This window comes from Trifolium pratense, linkage group LG3 (genome assembly GCF_020283565.1).
Source record: "Trifolium pratense cultivar HEN17-A07 linkage group LG3, ARS_RC_1.1, whole genome shotgun sequence".
Classification (NCBI taxonomy): domain Eukaryota; kingdom Viridiplantae; phylum Streptophyta; class Magnoliopsida; order Fabales; family Fabaceae; genus Trifolium; species Trifolium pratense.
Window position 1 is genome coordinate 2951327 of NC_060061.1, and position 19747 is coordinate 2971073.

At 33.2% G+C, this 19747-nt stretch overlaps 2 protein-coding genes across 2 annotated transcripts; one reads left to right on the forward strand and one right to left on the reverse strand.

Moving 5' to 3' along the window:
• The first annotated feature begins 8881 nt into the window (after window positions 1-8881).
• On the forward strand, window positions 8882-14441 carry LOC123913511 (actin-interacting protein 1-2). Its single transcript, XM_045964281.1, has 6 exons — window positions 8882-9497; window positions 9811-9972; window positions 10322-10508; window positions 11504-11926; window positions 12897-13304; window positions 13592-14441. The coding sequence occupies exons 1-6, from the start codon at window positions 9100-9102 to the stop codon at window positions 13847-13849; spliced, it is 1836 nt and encodes a 611-aa protein (XP_045820237.1). The 5' UTR covers window positions 8882-9099; the 3' UTR covers window positions 13850-14441.
• A 1022-nt stretch (window positions 14442-15463) lies between these two features.
• On the reverse strand, window positions 15464-19014 carry LOC123913513 (alpha-dioxygenase 2). The gene is made up of 10 exons (XM_045964282.1): window positions 18798-19014; window positions 18251-18511; window positions 18016-18165; window positions 17753-17886; window positions 17219-17432; window positions 16975-17120; window positions 16666-16893; window positions 16323-16525; window positions 15978-16221; window positions 15464-15887 (listed from the first exon to the last, which is right to left on the reverse strand). Exons 1-10 carry the CDS (start codon window positions 18870-18872, stop codon window positions 15671-15673), a joined length of 1872 nt encoding a protein of 623 aa, XP_045820238.1. The 5' UTR covers window positions 18873-19014; the 3' UTR covers window positions 15464-15670.
• Window positions 19015-19747: the final 733 nt, after the last annotated feature.

Here is a 19747-nt window from a genome sequence, read left to right on the forward strand (position 1 = left end):
AATCAAAAAGTGTTTTACCCTATTATCTGCATCTCTATCTCTATCTCTGCATCTCTGCATCTCTCTATCTCTGCATCTCTATCTCTGCATCTCCATCTCCATCTCCATCTCTATCTCTATCTCTGCATCTCTGCATACAAACATTCTTTATGTTGAGATCATGACGGTGTTGACAAACATTCTTTATGCTGAGATTGATATCATGACACTTGTCTGGAGTTATGTTGGAATAATGGGTCCCAGATGTTGTATGCTTATCTCATTCTGTAATTCTCTGAAGGGAAATAAAGTAACCAAATCCAAAGTTCAAAATCAAGTGTTTTACCCTATTATCTTTTTCAAATAACTTTTTATTTTTAATATATATATATATATATATATATATATATATATAAAGATTATAAAACCGGAGACTTACCATGACTTGAAGAATATGGTTTATTGCCTCGATTTTTGTTTGCCATACAATAAGCTTTTTCTTCATGGTCATTTTTTATGCCCTCTCTTTTGGTGTGAATAAGCATTGAAATTAGGGTACAAAAGGGACTTGAAAACGACTATTTGATCTAATATCAGGATCTCGAACGTGATTATTTTTCACAATCTAATAGTGTTGATATCAAATCAAATATAAATCTTGAGTGTAAAAATAAATGAGTTTAATTGCTGTGCACCGTCAGTGTAACATTTTTTTACACATGCATCCAATAACACGTTGCCACATCATTTAATGATTGTGACACATCATGTGTTTTTAATTACCATACATGATGTGTCGGTATATTATTGGATGCATGTGCAAAATAACTTTACACCGACGGTGCATATAAATTAAATTCAAAATAAATAGCTTGAGGGAAGAAAGGACTATCATAATTTTGTGTTAGAAGATTTTTAATCTCATAATTAGATCGAAAGCCCACTCTTAATGGGCTTGGTCGTCCAAATCCAAAGTTCAAAATCAAATCAGATGTTTTCTCTCCTAACCCCCCTCAATTTTTTTCTACCCCTTGAATTTTCGTTTTTGTCCTTAGGGGTACTGCGGTTTATACGAACCGAAATAATATGACATGCTGATAAATTTCGGAAGCCACTTACCGAAATCTGGGACATTTCGGTTCGCAGGTACCGAAACAATTATTTCGGTAAACTGCTACCGAAAATGGCCTAATTCAAGCGACCAACGTACCGAAATCTATGACATTTCGGTTCGCAGGTACCGAACAAGCTGACGTTCGCTTTTTGTGTACCGAAAACGCTAATGTTCGGTTCGCAGTTACCGAAATGGCAAGGGGCAAAATTAGATTTTTGGGAGATATAAAAGAAATGAGGGGGGTCGGGAGAGAAAACATCATCAAATGATTTACCAAGTGTGGGCTTAACTTGGTGGCTTGAGCCTAGTTCTAAGGTATCAACTCAAAGTGTTCCATTTTGTCCCCCTGCTTTTCTCACCCACCTCTTGAAATTTTAAAAATGGGGGCTGCTCATTTAGACCCAGTTGGGTCTAAATTAGCAAGGTGCACCTTTTGAGTTGGACAAAAATACCCTTTCATTTTTAAAAAAAAAAAAAAAAAAAAACATATTGGCGCTGATCCAACGTCGCGCGCCTACCGCAAGACCACCGTTACAGACCGTTGATTTCCATCAGACGGCCAAGAGATGATCTTATCATGGCTGTCGGATCAATCAGACAGTCCAGATCATCCGTCTCCATGATAAGCCAGCGCGTGCACCACACTAGATCTGCGCCTGGAGAGAGAAAATTTCATTTTAAAAAAGCAGGACACGTGTCAACTGCTGGGTGGTTGGCGTGTTTTTTTTTTCATTTAATACTTTAAACTCAATTATTTCGTTGTAAATTAATTTTTTATTTTTTTATTTTTATACCAAAATTCATAATTTTTTTTTTGTCTACAAATAGAGACTTGGTTCGTTTGATTTGGACACAAAAAAAAAACTCAATTTTTCACTACCTTTAATTATCTTTATATAATACTGTGAAACCATTTAGCTGGTAGAATGGTTTCACATTATAACTCTCTGAAACCATTTTACTGGTAGAATGGTTTCAGTGAGTAATTTCTTAATTGTTTGCTTCTGAAACCATTCTGAAACCATTTAGCTGGTATAATGGTTTCAGAGCGTTGTACTTTGAAACCATTTCACTGATAGAATGGTTTCAGGGGAGTTGATTTTTAATTGTTTGCTTCTGAAACCATTTTACTGCTAGAATGGTTTCACAGTATAACTCTCTGAAACCATTCTTCCAGCTAAATGGTTTCAGAAGCAAACAATAGTTTTTAATTACCGTTTTATCTCATTTAATTAATGAAAAATAGTTTCAGGTCTCAAAAAATTTCATAAAATATACCAAAAGTTCCAGAATATTATCTAATATTTTATTAGAAACAAATAAAAACACAATTGGTTTCAGAGTACAAATCTATGAAATTATTATTATTATTTGTTAAATGGTTTTAAATAATCAGCGGAATTTGTGAAAATAATTTCATGACTTGAACTAGGGAGAGTGAGGTACACAAGAGGGTTCTAAATAATTCATAGTACTTTACATAAAATTTTGGAAATTTTTTATGGAATTATAATATTTTTAATTACCTTTTTACTCATTTAATTAACTAAAAATAGTTTCGGGTCTCCAAAAATTTCATAAAATATACCAAAATTTCCAGAATATTATCTACTATTTTATTATGAAAAAATAAAAAAAAATAGAGCGTCCTTGAGGCCGTACGCGCTCCCACGCGCCGCCGGTGAGAGTGGGCGTGGGCGACGCGCACTGTTCATCGTCCCTCCCACCCGTTTTATGCAGAAACGGGTCGTGCGACCCGGTTTTTGACCCGATTCGATCTCCCTCAATACTCAACGAAACTCGACGTTCCTTATATGGATTTTGATCGTTTTTTAATTTTACAAAGGTTTCCGGTATTAGTTTTTGAAATCGGCGTTCGATTCGCACGTAAAATGAGGTCGAAATTTGGAAGAAATTTAAAAAATGTAATAGTTGTTCTATTGTTTCAAAAAAAAAAAAAAAGGTATTTTTATGATGCAAATTACATACATGCCCCAGTTGCTCTATTGTTTCAAAAAAAAAAAATGGGTATTTTTGTCCAACTCAAAAGGTGCACCTTGCTAACTTAGACCTAACTAGGGTCTAAGTTAGAAAACCCTATTAAAAGTAACCACTTTATTTTTTGGATTACGATTTTATTTTTTTATATGATTGAAATCATTAGTTTTATTTTCTTTTTGACTATATTTCTGTTGTTCGTTTAATAAAAATACACTACATACAAAAAAAATTATACAAAAAGTATACTTTAATTAATACACGGATGACACTTGGTTTACCTTTTTTGTATTTGAGTCTTTATACCCTTTTCTACTTTAATTTAATATATATTGTTTGCCAATTGCCATTAAAACAAGATACTTAATTAATACATGAATCTGAGTATGATAGATTTCCATGCTAAACTTTGTGAATCAAACCTTTTTTGCAGAAAACTCTATTTCGTTGTCTTTTCGACCTTGACAATATAATTAATAGACCCTCTAGTCTAGAGAGAGGTGGCAAAATGTTAATTCACTATTATACTTGTTTATTAAATTTATTTAATTTATTTCTAAAAGGAGAATTATTTGTTACTCTTACAAAATAACTTTGATATTAATTGATTCCCATAAGACAAATATTAACTAAAAATTAAATATATAAAAGTGCTAGACCAAAGAAAACTCTTGAATAAAAAAGTTGTCATCACCTTTCTAAAATAAATAAAAAGAACATATATAATAGCTAGCATTTGATTGGTTAGTTTTTAAATTAAGAAAAACATATATATACATATCAAGGTCGAACAGACAATGAGATAAAGAATAATGGAGCAAGAGAATGTTCAGTTAACAAAGGAAAGCAAAGAAATCATGATCATACAGCTTCAGCATGATCATGTCATGTCTCTCAACCAACCGAGTACAAAAGAGTCGAATATTAGTACTTGGTTGGTAGATATATATATGGAAATTGCAATTAGATATATGCCATGTGGTTGACGTATATATAGTACTATTATAATCAATTAATCTAGCTTTGCTTAGTATCATCATGCACAACACAAGACTAACCAGCAAGCAAACAACCTTGACTTTAAGGTATATGTCCTTATAACAACTACTAGTAATTAATAAACAACGAATTGATCAAAGTTTATATGTGCCAATAATATTGTGTGTGTGGGGGAGGGGGGGAGAGAGAGGAGAAGAAAGAGGTGGTAGATAGATGCATACTAGATCGGGTAAAAAAATTTCAATACGTTGAAGAGTAAACCAACGGAAACCACGTAGTACGTCCCAGCTACCATACTTCATTACTTTGAGTTTCTATTCAAGTTTTCTTAATTGTTTTGGTTTGGTTTGGTGTACCCCTTCTTCCTACTATAAAATTCGTAGAGATTAATAATCAATAATCTATTAGTATTGAATTTGTTGGAAACTAGTAGCTAGTAAAATGTAAGCCCCACTCGGATGTAAGAATAAAGAAATTACACTTTTGGTCAAAATATTACTACCCGTGATACGAACCAAGGTCCCCGGGCCGATTCATTTAACCTATAGCTCACACGAACTTAAGACCATTTTTTTTTCATGTGCTCACAAAGTCCCTTAGATAGAAGGAAGCTACTCGTAATGAATTTTTTCTCTTCAAACATATGGGTAGGCATGCCTAATTATTTGGAAATATGTTGAAAAAATCTCCATATGTAAAATATACCGTAATGGATACCCCTTTTTTCTTGTGGAGGACATACTTACCGAAAATTATCTCAAATTTGTTAAGGTTAATTAGCTAGTTGATCAGATCAGAAGCGTTCTGACTTCTAATAGATATTGATAATATTATTGATGGCACTAACTTCCTGAATAGTATAGCCCTGAAAAATAATAAACTATCATCAGCAAATTAACTTTTGATTCCCCCATTAGAAATCTTGACCCCATGAATGAGATTTTCATCATGAGCCTGAGAGATACATCATACTAGTATATGATAACACGTATGGAGTGAGAGGGTTCCCGTTTGAGTCTTCTCTAAGGATTTTGTATGTGTTTGGTTTAGTGGTAGAAAGAATTGATTATGACATAATTGAATTTGATAAAATTGATTTTAGTTAAAAGTGAGTTGAATAGAATTGATTTATGTTTGGATACTTTAATGTAAAAGTAATTTTCAACATTTTATGTTGTTTGGATGGTTTGAATCAAAATTGATTTTGGATGTATAATTACTAAAATGAATTTTAGTTTATTTGTGTTAAACTAATTTAAATTTTTTTAAGAATTTTTTTCTTTCTAATTTTTTTTTATAGAAAATTACATCATAATTTTTTAAAAAATAAATACAAACATGTAAAGCAAAAATATAACGCCAATTCATAAAAACAAAATTCCTTTAATTTTTTACACTAAAGTATTGAATAAAATTCATAATGCCATATGTGCCAAAAAAATTGAAAATAAATTGAATGTATTGTGATAGGCAATAAAAGCCCATTAGAAGCCATCTGTATAAACTGACAAAGCTCATGCGGTCATGCCTATCCTCATTCCCCAACCTGAAGATAAGAGAACTTTAACATGAACAGTAAAAACGTAGCAGGAAGGTGAAGGGTAAAGCTGGAAATTATTATGTGAGTTCCACAGAATTGATTTTAGTGGACGCAGAAGCTACACATTCCAGCTTCGACTGAAATTGATTCTAAAACGAAGAATCGCGTTCCTAGCTTTGTGCCAAACATCCTCCAAATAACTTAAAATCACGTTTGAAGCTGTAAACGTGCGTTTGGGGATTCTCAACGCAGATCCAAACAAGCACTTTATGTTTTAGAAATATTGTTAATGAGTATAGAGAAATTAGTCACAGTGGACATGCATTGTTTACGATCTTTATAGGGAATCACACATAGTCTCCATAGTGGCTCTCAATTCTCAAAAACTCTCATTCAACTTTTGCCGTATATAATAAAGGAAAATGTTAACTTGTGCCCTTAAAGCACATTTTAATGAGATAAATGTGGAAATATGTTCTTGAAAATCGTGTAATCAACTCTTTTAACATTTAATATTTTATATCATTAAATGCTAAATTTCTATATTTAAGTATCTTATCATGTGCCCTTAGGGCACATGTTAACATGACCCTTTATTTGATTCGTTTCAATCAATATTTTTAAAATATATAATTTTTATAAGGAGAATGTTAACATATGCATCAAAAGCACATGTTAAAGAAGCAAAAATAGAAAGTATTAAATGATAAAGCATTAAATTTTAACTTTTTAATCATTAAATTTTTGTATCATTAAAAGTTAAATTTCTATATTAAGATACCTTAACATGTGCCCTATATGCACATGTTAACAATACCCTTTTTATAATTCCTAACAAGTTATTTATTACTAGAACATCGACCCGTGCGGTGCACGGGTCTGATTAGTTGTAAGTTATATAATGATTAAATAAGATATGATAATTCCAATAATGTAAGATATATGAAAAAAGTTGAGTAACATTAAACGATAGTTCAACAATTATTTTGGAAAAATATTCATACAAAGAAAATTATGTTATATTACGGAAGACTTCCTTATAGACCGCATTTGAAGTCTTAGTCGTATCTTCACCGTCGTCATCGATGATCAATATTTTTAATCCTTTTCTAGAAGTAACTCTTGAAATTGCAACATACAACTGACCATGTGAAAACATTGGCGACGGAAGATATATCCCAATATGCTTTAAAGATTGTCCCTGACTCTTATTAATAGTCATCACAAAAGAAATCATTATAGAAAATTGTCTCCGTTGAAATTTAAAAGGAATTCTCACGTCAGATGGTGTTAGAGAAAATCTAGGTATGAAAACCTGATCACCAATATTACTTCCTGAAATAATTTTTCCTTCAAGAGCACGTTTTTCCAATCTCATAATAATAAGTTTTGTTCCATTGCATAATCCTAATTTTTTATTCAAATTCCTTAATAGTATAACTGGAAGTACAACTTTAAGTCTAAACTTGTGATTTGGAAGTCCCGATGTAGAAACCGTGTTCAACGATAGAAGCAAGAGGATCACCTGAATTTGAAATCAATAAATATGATGGAATGTCAAGTTCTAAATCATCGTTGTTGTCAAGCGAATATGGTTGCTCACTCACTTGTGAGGGCAGCCATTTCTTGGGCTAGTCACCATGTATTGGATATGAGTCCTTCTTGTATTGATTCCTTGTTGATTAATGAGAAAAGTTAAGTTGATTTGTTTCAAAAAAAAAAAAAAATCATCGTCGTTGTCATCTCCAATTTCTCCATCGCCAACACCCAAAACCCATTCATAAAACAATATTCTTTGTTCAACGTCTGCACTCGAAGCACCACCGAGAATCCTCATGTTTTTACTCAATGTTAAAACTTCACAAAAATTCCAAGGAACCGAAGAATTAATAGTAGCATGAACAACTTCTGGCCTTGTATCTTTGGGTATTACTGGTAGAATTTGTCTAAAATCTCCGCCAAAAACAACAACATTTCCACCGAAGGGAATGTGTTTATTTTTTTCATCAACAAACTTGAGAATATATTTTAGAGTTCGATCAACAGCTTCGAAATAGTGTTTGTGCATCATTTGTGCTTCATCTCATATAGCTTTGCTTTTTGTATTAATAACGCCAAAGGGCTTTTAGGAACTATGGTACATGTTGAAAACTCGTCAACATTTAGAGGAATACAAAACCTTGAATGTGTTGTTCTACCGCCAGGTATAAGCAATGCAGCGATCCCACTTGAGGCAACTGTTAAAACTATCTCACCTTTTGAGCGTAATGCGGCTGACATGGCCCTCCAGATAAATGTCCTCCCTGTACCGCCATAACCATAAAGAAAAAACACAACAGGTTTGTTTTTGTTAACTCTTGTCATGATTGTGTCATATACTTTACGTTGCTCTGAAATCATAGTTGACATCAATCTAACATGTTCCTCAGCTAATGATTGTCTGTTATAATTCAATTCGTCGTGTATTAAACTATTTTGTATATCAGGAACTAATAATGTGTCTGCTCTAGGCATTGGAGGATAATCTTTTAAACTCTTCCCACAACTACGTAACATCATCTCAATATCTGCTAGTGCATATTGTATTAATTGATCATCGGTTAATATTAAATCTGCAATGTTAAAATCAAAATAATGAATGTGATTAGTGACATGACTATGGTTGTGTTTGGTTGTATTGCAAAAAAAATTGATTTAGCAGATTGAGTTTGATAATAACTTTCTAAATCACACGTGATAATAACTTTTCAAATCTCACATGATAATTATTCTCTAAATTTATGATCCGGTAGAAAAAAAAATCATTGATCAGGAAAGACATAAAAATATTTTGTGATGAATAATATAGTCAACAATAATTTTGATATGATATACTTTTAAAATTGATGGTGCTTATCAATTATTGCACATAATTTTAATCACAATTGGTATACTTGCCAGAGTGGTTGGAAATATTGCCTTGCACTGAAGGGTTGTGGGTTCGAATCTTAGTAAAGACAAAATTGTATTATTTTTTAATAAAAATTGCAAGATAAAATAAAGGGAAAACAAATTAGGGTTTAGGGTTTGCTTGTGTATACAAGCTTATAATATAAAAGATAAGGTCATGGTTCGTATCACGGGTAGTAATATTCTTAACAATACCCTTTTTATAATATTGATTAACATTCTTCTTATAAAAATTATATATTTTAAAAATATTGATTGAAACAAATCAAATAAATATCTCCTAAAACTAATACATTAAATCAAAATTAACTCATTTATTTTGGGAGATAGGAATTAATAATTGTGAAAGATGTGACACTTACACAGGCGTTACGTTACGTTGTTTGAACAAAAAGCTAAAGCTTACCATGTTTGTTTGAGTCGAGTCACAGTCACTCTTTTTATTTTTCACTCACCGAGTCGATCCATCTTTATATTTCATTCTTTCTTTCTGCCACCGGAAACAAACCAATTCTCAACAATGACCGCTGTGGAGCTATCGGAAACTTACGCCTGCACGCCGTCAACCGAGCGTGGCCGAGGAATTCTCATCTCCGGCGACCCCAACTCCAACACCATCACCTACACCAATGCCAGATCGGTTGTCATGCTCAACCTCCAAAACCCTCTTCAAGTCTCCGTCTACGGTGAACACGCTTACCCTGCTACCGTCGCTCGATTTTCCCCCAACGGTGAATGGGTCGCATCGGCTGACGTGTCAGGTACCGTCAGGATCTGGGGAACTCGCAACGACTTCGTTTTGAAGAAGGAGTTTCGTGTTCTATCTGGTCGGATCGATGATCTTCAATGGTCCCCTGATGGCATCAGAATCGTAGCTTGCGGCGAAGCTAAAGGAAACTCTTTTGTTCGCGCTTTTATGTATTTATTTTTCCTTTCTTTTCTTCTCAATTACTAGTATATATATATATATATATATATATATATATATATATCCAAATGCAATGCTTTTTTCTTCAATCAATTTTGACTCTATTTGACTTCATTTTACTATAATTATTAAGTAAGTAAGGATTCATCTCTTACATTACACTTGCACTTCTATATGTTTTTTATGATGTTTGTTTCCGTTAATATTGTTGTTGATCATTTCTCGATGATGGCACAGTAGGTAGTTCTTTAGTTCATGATATTATTTATTTACTCTGTCATCAATTTTTTATATGGAGGATAGGTGGGATTCTGGGACTAATGTTGGTGAATTTGATGGACACTCGAGGCGGGTTTTGAGTTGTGCATATAAGCCTACCAGGCCTTTTCGCATTGTCACCTGTGGAGAAGATTTTCTGGTCAATTTTTATGAAGGGCCGCCATTTAGATTTAAGCAATCTCACAGGTAGTATCATCGTTTGTTTTCTGCTCTCTTTAGATAATAATAATAATAATAATAATAATAATAATAATAGTACTTGATTTCTACTGACCTATATGAGAAACTTTATCTACGTGTATTTGTGTATGATATGAAAATTGATCTTTTGAGATAATTCAAAGAAAGTCATTCCTTTTCATGCCAATGAAAGTATGCTTCCAATCCAAAGTAGTGGAACCCAAAATTTTGCAAGTTGTCATTAAAAATCTATGTTTTATCATTCTAACATAAAGAAAAAAATCTTAAGTGATGGTTCTTCAAAAATTAGTCTTAATAAACAACTGATATCACAATAATTTGTTTATATGTATAGGGATCATTCAAATTTTGTCAATTGTGTAAGATACTCTCCAGATGGCAGTAAATTTGTAACTGTTAGTTCTGACAAAAAGGGTATCATATTTGATGGAAAAACTGGAGAGAAGATCGGTGAGTTGTCTTCTGAAGGTGGCCATACTGGCAGTATTTATGCTGTTAGCTGGAGTCCTGATGGAAAACAAGTAAGCTAAATTACCAGTACTTTTTTATTGATTGTGGCAGGTTTCATCATGTACCAATCCCATTTATCTTTTCGAAGTTAACATACCGCAATAAACTAAGAAAAATGTGAGTTGCCTAAAAATACTAAGAAAAATGTGATAAAATAAAAGGCATGCTATAATAACTAATAACTTTAAATGCTTTACTGCAGTAAAACTTCGAGACAAATTATAATGCATACAAGTTGTTAGTTAGAGCAAAGGAATGGAAATTTTAAAATAATTTTTTTAGTTTTAGTTCTCTTGCTAGCCGGGCATATATTTACTTTTCCATTATATTGCTCTCAAAGTTAGCCATGTGTGCATGTATTTTAACTCGTAAGCTATGATTTGTTTGGTATCTGGTGTATTTGTAAATATTGGTTTTAGATCTATTTGAGAGTTTAAAAGCAATAGATATTTGCAATTTTACTTTCTGAACATGCATGTTTTGATTTCTAATTTCCCGATTTGTTTGGTATAGCAGTCTAAATGTTAGATGTAGTTTGCACAGTTTAATTAGCAAAGTTCTTGGGCAAGTTAACTGATAGAAAACCGCTTCAATTCTACTCACGTAGACTCAAGACCAATAAGTAGAAGTAATGGGGAGGTTACCCGTATCTAGTGAGGTGCGGTTAGCCTAAGAGTAGTGGGTTATTAATTAGTTATGAAAAGGTTATAATTAGAGGAGGTTAACACGAGTAGGGGGGTTATGTGAGAATATTAATCTTGTAATTGGATGTTTCAGAGTATTGTCTATGGGCTTGGGAGGAGATAGAATTCTTTCTTAATTTCTTTTATTGCTGTTTCCGTTCAATTTAGTTATTCAGTCGATAGGAAATTCCTATCGATAACTTTTGAGTTTGCTGTAAAATGTTGTATTCCCCCCTTGGCTCTGCTTCTTGTCATTTTTGTGCAAGTCTCTTTACTTTCTTCCAGGTAAGACATCTGATCTTCATTTATAATGTTATCTTTAGGTGCTGACTGTATCTGCTGACAAGTCTGCAAAAGTATGGGACATATCTGAGGATAACATTGGGAAGGTGAAGAAATCATTGCTTTGTTCTGGATCTGGTGGAGTTGAAGACATGCTAGTAGGGTGCCTATGGTTGAACGATTATCTTGTTACTGTTTCTCTTGGCGGGACGATATCTATTTATATAGCAAGTGATCTTGATAAAGCCCCAACATCATTTTCAGGACACATGAAAAATGTTTCCTCCTTAACCATTCTTAGAAGTAACCCCAGAGTACTCCTGTCTTGTAGTTATGATGGCTTAATAGTTAAGTGGATTCAGGGGATTGGATATAGTGGTAAATTACAACGGAAGGAGAATTCTCAAATCAAATCCTTAGCAGCTGCAGATGAAGAAATCGTTACATCTGGGTTTGATAATAAGGTAACTGTTTTGCTCATACTCTTTAATGTATATTAGTGATAATCATTACATTATGTTTTTTTCAATTTCCACTCCCTCCAATTTGATTTGGACAAGAAACAAATCAACATTGCTTGTCATTTGCATTGAAGTGGCACTGTTCTTTTTATGTGATGAAATAAATCATTTACACTGTGTTATTATTTAAGTATATTGGTCGTAAATTTTCATAGAAATTTCCATGAGGCACTTGGCTAAACATCTTGATTTGTAGACCCCATTGTATAAACAGAAGTATAGTATTTTTTTGAAAAAAAATAAATAAATAAGATACTTATAGATTTAACTGATATGCACTGTTAGTATAAATATTTTTTACACTGTCAATCAATCATAAATTTTCAGACCATTAAAAATATTTGGCTCTAATCATAATAATTGCTTGAAAATCACACATAAGATGACTCCTGAGTTGTTGATGGTAAAAAGTTTTACACTAACATATATTAAACTTAGTTTGACTAAGTTTGGTCCAAAAACTAATTTTGTTGTGGCTTCACCTTTTATACCCAATATATTTATTTCCTTTGACTAATTAATGATGTAAGAAACATTTTCTCACCCCTACTGGTTCTATTGAGCTCACTAAGTGTCAAATTAACAACTAACTTCTTTGTTCGGAGATTTTATAATTTGACAATTGATGTCTTCATGTATGTCTTGATAATAGTGATGTTTGTTTTCACTGATCAGTTTCTATTTTGTACCTTATTGTTCCCGGACAGATACTTATATACCTTTGTTCTTGTTTGTGATATTTGAAATTGTTCAATAAATGTGACATAGATTTCAATCGGAAGCAATTTTTATGATTAGATATGGGCAAATTAGTGGTGTGGGCCAAATTTCAAGGTATTGCATATTTGAAACTCGTGGGGATAAATTGTTTATTCCTCTTACTCCTTTGTTTCCTCTCTCTCCTGACAACCAGATACGGCGGGTTTCCTTACACGGCGATCAGTGTGGAGATATTGAAGCCATTGATATAGGAAGTCAACCAAAGGATTTTAGTGTTGCACTTTCGTCTCCTGAACTTGTTCTAGTTTCAATTGATTCGGGAGTTGTCGTGCTGCGTGGCACAAAAATTGTGTCGACCGTTAATCTTGGATTTACGGTTTCAGCATCTGTTGTATCTCCTGATGGAAGTGAAGCCATTATTGGTGGGCAGGATGGTAAACTGCACATATATTCTATTTCTGGTGATACACTTGTTGAAGAGGCTGTCCTTGAGAAACATAGGGGTGCCATTAGTGTGATACGGTATTCTCCAGATTTTTCAATGTTTGCATCAGGGGATGTCAATCGAGAAGCTGTTGTTTGGGACCGTGCCTCCCGAGATGTGAGTACTACTTTTGAGCCGGTTTGGTTTAAGAACATTTTTTTTTCTTCCATCTCTTGTTTTCACTTTTAATGGCACACTTTTCCGTTGTTTCACTTTGTTCTCTGCTTTCAAATATTAGAAACAGAAACAAAGTGAAAACACGGACCGGTTATGCAATTAAAATGAAAACCAAAAATGAAAAAGAAACATTTTTTACAAAAACAAGCTGACCTGTAAATAACCTAAGTATTATGTTATTGTGCTTTTAAATGTAAACCCTTTTCTATTTATATGTTATTGCGCAGGTGAAGCTCAAGAACATGTTGTACCATAATGCACGGATAAACTGTCTTGCTTGGTCCCCTGATAGCAGTAGGATTGCTACAGGATCACTTGACACATGTGTTATTATATATGCAATTGACCAACCTGCGTCTAGTAGAAATACCATAAAGGGTGTTCATTTAGGTGGAGTTTATGGGTTAGTATTCACTGATGACTATAGTTTGGTTAGCTCAGGTGAGGATGCTTTTATCCGTGTCTGGAAGATAACCCCTCCCTGAAGATCAAGGTTGTAAACAGAAAGTGGAAAACATTTGTTGGATTTCAAATTTATTGTTCCTATACAAGGCTTCCAAATTCAAAACTGATGAAGAGGGTTGTGCTTATCACCACAAGTTGGAGAGTAGAGGCCTCCTAAAAGACAAATGAGCTTTTTTTTTTATTGTTTGTTTATATCACAAGACGACTTTTGCGATTTGCAAAGCTTCGGTTTGGTATTCACTCTTAATTTTGCAGTATGAAGGCCATTTTTCTTGTTGTGTTGGTAGTTTGTGTGTTTCAAAATGTAGACTATTATGGTGCTGCTGTATATCATTCTATTTATGTACCAGAGTTGTCGAAAGAATTTTGCTGAGTACATTACTGGGAACCAATATGAGTACCCTCACTCAAATCCCTGATGAGTGATGACCTCGTTGGTTTTCTGTTTAGATGATATTACTCAATCGGCTCCTCATGTTTGTCGCCAGATTGATACTACTGTTTGTTTGCAGTTGATCTGCAGTTGTGCATGTTTGTTGTTTGTTAATTTATTGAATCATGATTACAGACAAAACTAAGGATAAATTTTGTAGGTGTCTGTATGTTTTCACAGTTATGTCGTATATCACAATGCTTAAGCTTCAAAGAGTAGGTCAGATCTATATTTTGAAATAAACACTCAATTTAGCCCCTAATCTATTAAAATCGATTAAAAGATCCTTAAATTATTCTCTCATTCAACTATTTAGTCCTTAACCCATGAAAATCAACCAAAAAATTATTAAACTATCATCTCATCCAACTATTTAGTCCTTCGTTTAGTTTCTAAATGTTCAAAACGTGACAAATATTTAGGCATGGTAATGGGGTCGGGATGGATTTTGTGTTCCATGTCCCCAAACCTGATGAGATTTGGGTACTCCCATAGCTGCCCTGATCTCACACTCATACTCAATTGAGTTTAGGTATGTTTGTCCCATCCACACGTGAACTTGTATTGTATTTTGGTATTTTTTATTAAAAAATAGTAAAAGTCCAAAACTACATCATTTCAACAAAAAGAAAATAGATAGATGAAAGCAATTTTAAGAGTTTATTGAAGGGTTTCAATTTTCAAAGTTAAAAGAGATAAAAAAAATATATATATTTTATACAACATGGTAGATTCGGGATAGATATCAATGTCTCATTTACCCATCATGTCCCCTTTTGAAATCAAGAAAAACTCAAACCTGATCGATTTGAGTTTTTCTGTCAAAGTTTTGTTGCCATGCCTACATATGTGTGATGTTTAAATTTATCCACAAACTAACATATTCACTCGATGACCTCTTATTTGATGTCATATTTCTCATTATGTATCTTCTAATTTTAAGTATCTATTTTCCTTTTTACTACATAATCTTTCCATTAAAAATCTCATAGTTAAATTGATGTATTTTCCTAGTTTAAGGACTACTAACGATTAATTTAACATGAGTGTTAATCGACAGACTAAATAATTGGATGAGATGATAGTTTACATTTTTGCCTTCACCATACTAAAAGCCACTGCTTTTAGTTGATTTGTATAGTTTAGAGACTAAATAGTTGAATGATAGAATAATTTAATTTTAATAGTTTAGAGACTAAACTAGTAAGAGACTAAATTGAAAGTTTACATTATTAAAATGCTAATACAAATACAGAGCAGTGACTATGCTCAAGTTGAAAGACATATATGAGTACAGGAGCAGTGACTAAGAAATTATTCTGAAAGGCTTCATATATGAGTACAGGATCAAAACTGTGACTATATAGTTGTTCAAGTGGTTCTAAATCATGCATAATTTTTTTTTGGCTTATCTCAAATATAGAGGCAAGTATTTCTTAGGATATGGCATTGAACCCCACACAGAGAATGCACTTGAGCTTGTCATCCATTTTTCAGTCATTTCAGGGAAGTGCCTGTCAATCACATCCTTCAAAGTCTCTGTGTTGTTTACCCATTCCAGCCCTTCATCTGTGTATGTTTTGGAGTTGAAATTCGTCGTGAAAAAACGGTCCGCTTCTAGCCTCCTAAGAATCAAAGTAACCACATAAAAGCATAAGACTATCAAAATGATCAAATTTTAGTTGCATATATACTATTTAGTGCTGAAAACTTACCTTGAAGCCATGATCACAAAGATAAAGAAAGCAGTCTCACTTATAGCAAACCCTTTTATCTTCTTCTCTGCATGGAGACCCACAATTAAGTCCAGCTTCTCAACATCATCTCCATATACCTCTTTGAGACCTTCAATAACCTCTTCATCATCTGTTAAATCTTCCCATTTGCTAATTGGAATCATTAGCATGTTTCTTCTGAATTCATTATACCTCGCGATGCCTCTTTCTCTATCTCTATAAACTAGTAGATAGAAGATTCATCATTTTAGAACAAGTTGATCATATAAAATTACAAAAGCATGTTTGCAAAAGGTACTGCACTATATAGTACCTAGTACCTACCTTCCATAGTAGCCATGTCAACTGGATCAGGTCTATCTTCTCCATCAATATCATGTGCAACGAGGTTCCTTAGCCATGTTGGAAAGTTCCATAAAGCAACTGCACCACATGATTGATGACCCATGGATACCAACATTTGTTCCATTCCTATTTTTGAAAGCCTTTTTCCTCCTTGTTTTCCTATCAATGCTTCCATTGGCACCCTACATAACATATATGCAATTGTACTTAATTGTTACCCTTCTCATTACAAAACCACACACTTTGAAAAAATGAGTTCCTGTATTTGTCTTATGCGCGATGCAGGAAACTTTAAAGAGAAAATGCAGTAAAATGAGTGTACTTTTCAAGTATTGGAGGGCATTTGTCTTCTCCTTTTGTAGGCTTGATGTTTCGAAGGACCATCTCCTCAGGTAACAGTGCATGCATTCTGTAAACACTGACGAATTCTTCAGTAAGTGAATAGGGAACTCCATGATCTCTTGGCTCCTTAAGACCAACTAATCCACTAAGTTCAGGTCCGAAAATGTTTCCAAATAAATCTTTAAATTTCTTTCCCAGAAATCCATACCTGCCAGAAGAAAATAAAAAGTTTCATTATAACTGCATTGAAAACTGTATCTTCTCCTTCTGCAATGCTATTTAGACTTACCAGTTGATCCTCATAGCTGCCAGAAGAGTATCAGTTTTTAAGAGTTCCACAGTCCAATCAATTGTATGGATTTTTGCAATGACTGCTGATGTCACCAATCTTGCATACCTATAGAGTTGTTCATCATCAAAATCAGGATAGTGCTCCTATAAACAAAAAAAGAATGCCGCACATTATTTTCCGAGGCAAAAAATGAGTGCAAATGAAGCAAAGCTATGCAACTGGTGAAAATAATTTGACTTACTTTGAGCATGTCACATACTGCATTGTGCTCTTTGACAAACAAGGCTTGAAGAAGTGAATAACCAGCCCATGTATTTCGAACATCTCCGGACACAGGAATACCTTTCTCATCATGCTCAAGAAGTCCATCTTCTGAGATTCTCAGCTTTCCCTCTTTGAATGTCCTCACTCTTCCCATCCCCTTCTCATTGTTCCCATATATCACACTTCCATCCCTAATAATTCACTCATAAGAAAAACAATAGTAAGCTCATCAATTGAGGATGTACTTCCAAAGAATCCTGTTTTTGTTGAACCAGATCTTCTATTCTATCAGCAAAAAAGCTATGTTAATTGATCCACATCGTCATGTCAGTGTAAAAAGTTTTATTCGTGCATCCAATCTATGTCACTTTGCTATATTAGTTCCTGAAATATCTCCACAAATATCTACGTGGTGAGATATAAATCAGATGCATGTCAAATTGTTTCACTCCGTTGGTGCATACCAATTAAACTCTTAAGATATTAGATTGAGTGTCGTTGTCGTACTTACCACCAAGGAGTCCTGGTGTTTTGGAAGCCAAACTTCATCTCTGAAGAGCCAGTTTGGAATTTCTTAGTCTTGAAAAACTTGAAAGTCTTCAGAGGACAGCCACTTGAATAACCATCAGGAGCACTGATTTCCACCTGTTCCAAAAATTATGCAAGAAAAGCACTGGCCTAAGATCCAAAGTACAAAAAATTTAGAAGTAATATTTTCTTGTATTCCATTTAATATAGTTTGTGGCAGCCATATATAATTAATAAATATTAGACCTGTTCTGTGTCCTCCAAATGATCAATCCAATCATGAATCATGAACTGTATCCATGAACAAGCTATCATGTTAAATTGCTTCCCTGAGTCTATGAAACTCTTTCTTGCTAGAAGCTTTGAGGCCACCACAGCAGGGTGAGGCTCTAGCAGCTGCAAATACACACACATATAAGATTATGAAGACATGCATCAAAATAAAATAAATAATGGATAATTAACAAAATAAATTAATTACCCCATAATTTGAGGTGGTTGGAGGCATATTACGGCCAAAGATAGTTCCCTGACTACCGACCAAGTGATCGTCAGGGTGGTTGCATGTACCTGCGGGAGTCCGATATGCATAGTCTTTTTTATCATAGTTGTGGCCACTCACTCCTCCAACATGCAACAAATTGTAACGATTGTGTAAACGTCTCCTAATTCCTAAGTATATTGCCCCAAACAACACTGGAAGCCTATGCCATAACACAACCTTGTCCACAAAATGTATCATCTACATAAATCAAACATTATCATCACAATAATAATATTAATTAATACACGTAAAATTAACTCAAACCACTAATCACTATAACCTCTATAAAGCCTATAAAACTATTGATAAAAAAAATATAATCTATAAACTATATACTTTTATATTACTTTACGATTAAAAACTAATTTTTTGACGGATTAAAAACTAATTTATTAGCTTGAAACATAAATAAAATTTTGTTGAACTAAAAAATTGTAAACACGCATATATAATTAAAGAGAAAGAGAAGTGTGGTGGTACTAACATAGAAGAGTATGGTGTCAAAGAGAGTCATTTTGGCCACAAGAGGTTGAAGATCAGGATGAATGAAGGGTGCCATGGTTGGTGTTTGGGAAGATTTTTGTCTCAGTTCCAACACTTGTGTGTGATCAATTGTAAGACAATGTTTTTAAGGTGCTTTTATTGTTTTGTCTTTTTCATCATTTATTCACCAAAATGATTAATTTATAGTGGTTTTTGAGTCTCTGAATCATAACATTATTTCAAACGGTATCTTTATCTATCATTCAATTCAATCGGTGCCACTAATTGGTTGACATGATAAGAAAAGGATTTAATGTTTTCCGTCACATCACCTCACTTCACCCCACTTTCTTGATATGACATGGCAAAATGGTGGTTGTTTATTGGACGATCGTGTAAAACTATTTTACACCGTCGATGCATATCAATTAAACTCTTTAAGAAAAACTATTAAAAAACAAAATTGCCAAATTGGTAAAATTTATATTGAACAGCATTTTTGTTGAAATAATTAATTTTAGATCAACCTGAGTTTCAGATATAGTATTTAATATTTGAATATAATATCTTAAACATAAAGTTATGTAAATTAATTTGTACGAATAAAAATACAAAATTACCATGTAACCAAAAAAAAAAAAAAAAAAAAAATACAAAATACAAAATTACTTTAAATAGCCATTGTGAATTCAATTATTTTAAATGATAGATTATATATGGTGCAATGTACCAAAAAAAAAAGATTATATATGGTGCAAACTGCAAACATAGTAGATATTTAAATCTCTTGTTAAAAAAACATCAACCATTTGGCCTATTAAAAAATCCAATCATTGGTTATTATGTAAAAATATCTGTTATTGTCGGCAAAAAAAATGTAAAAATATCTATTGTGAACCTACTTGGGTTGGTGCATTGGTATTGGCTTGGGACCTGAGAGTGTGCTCCTCT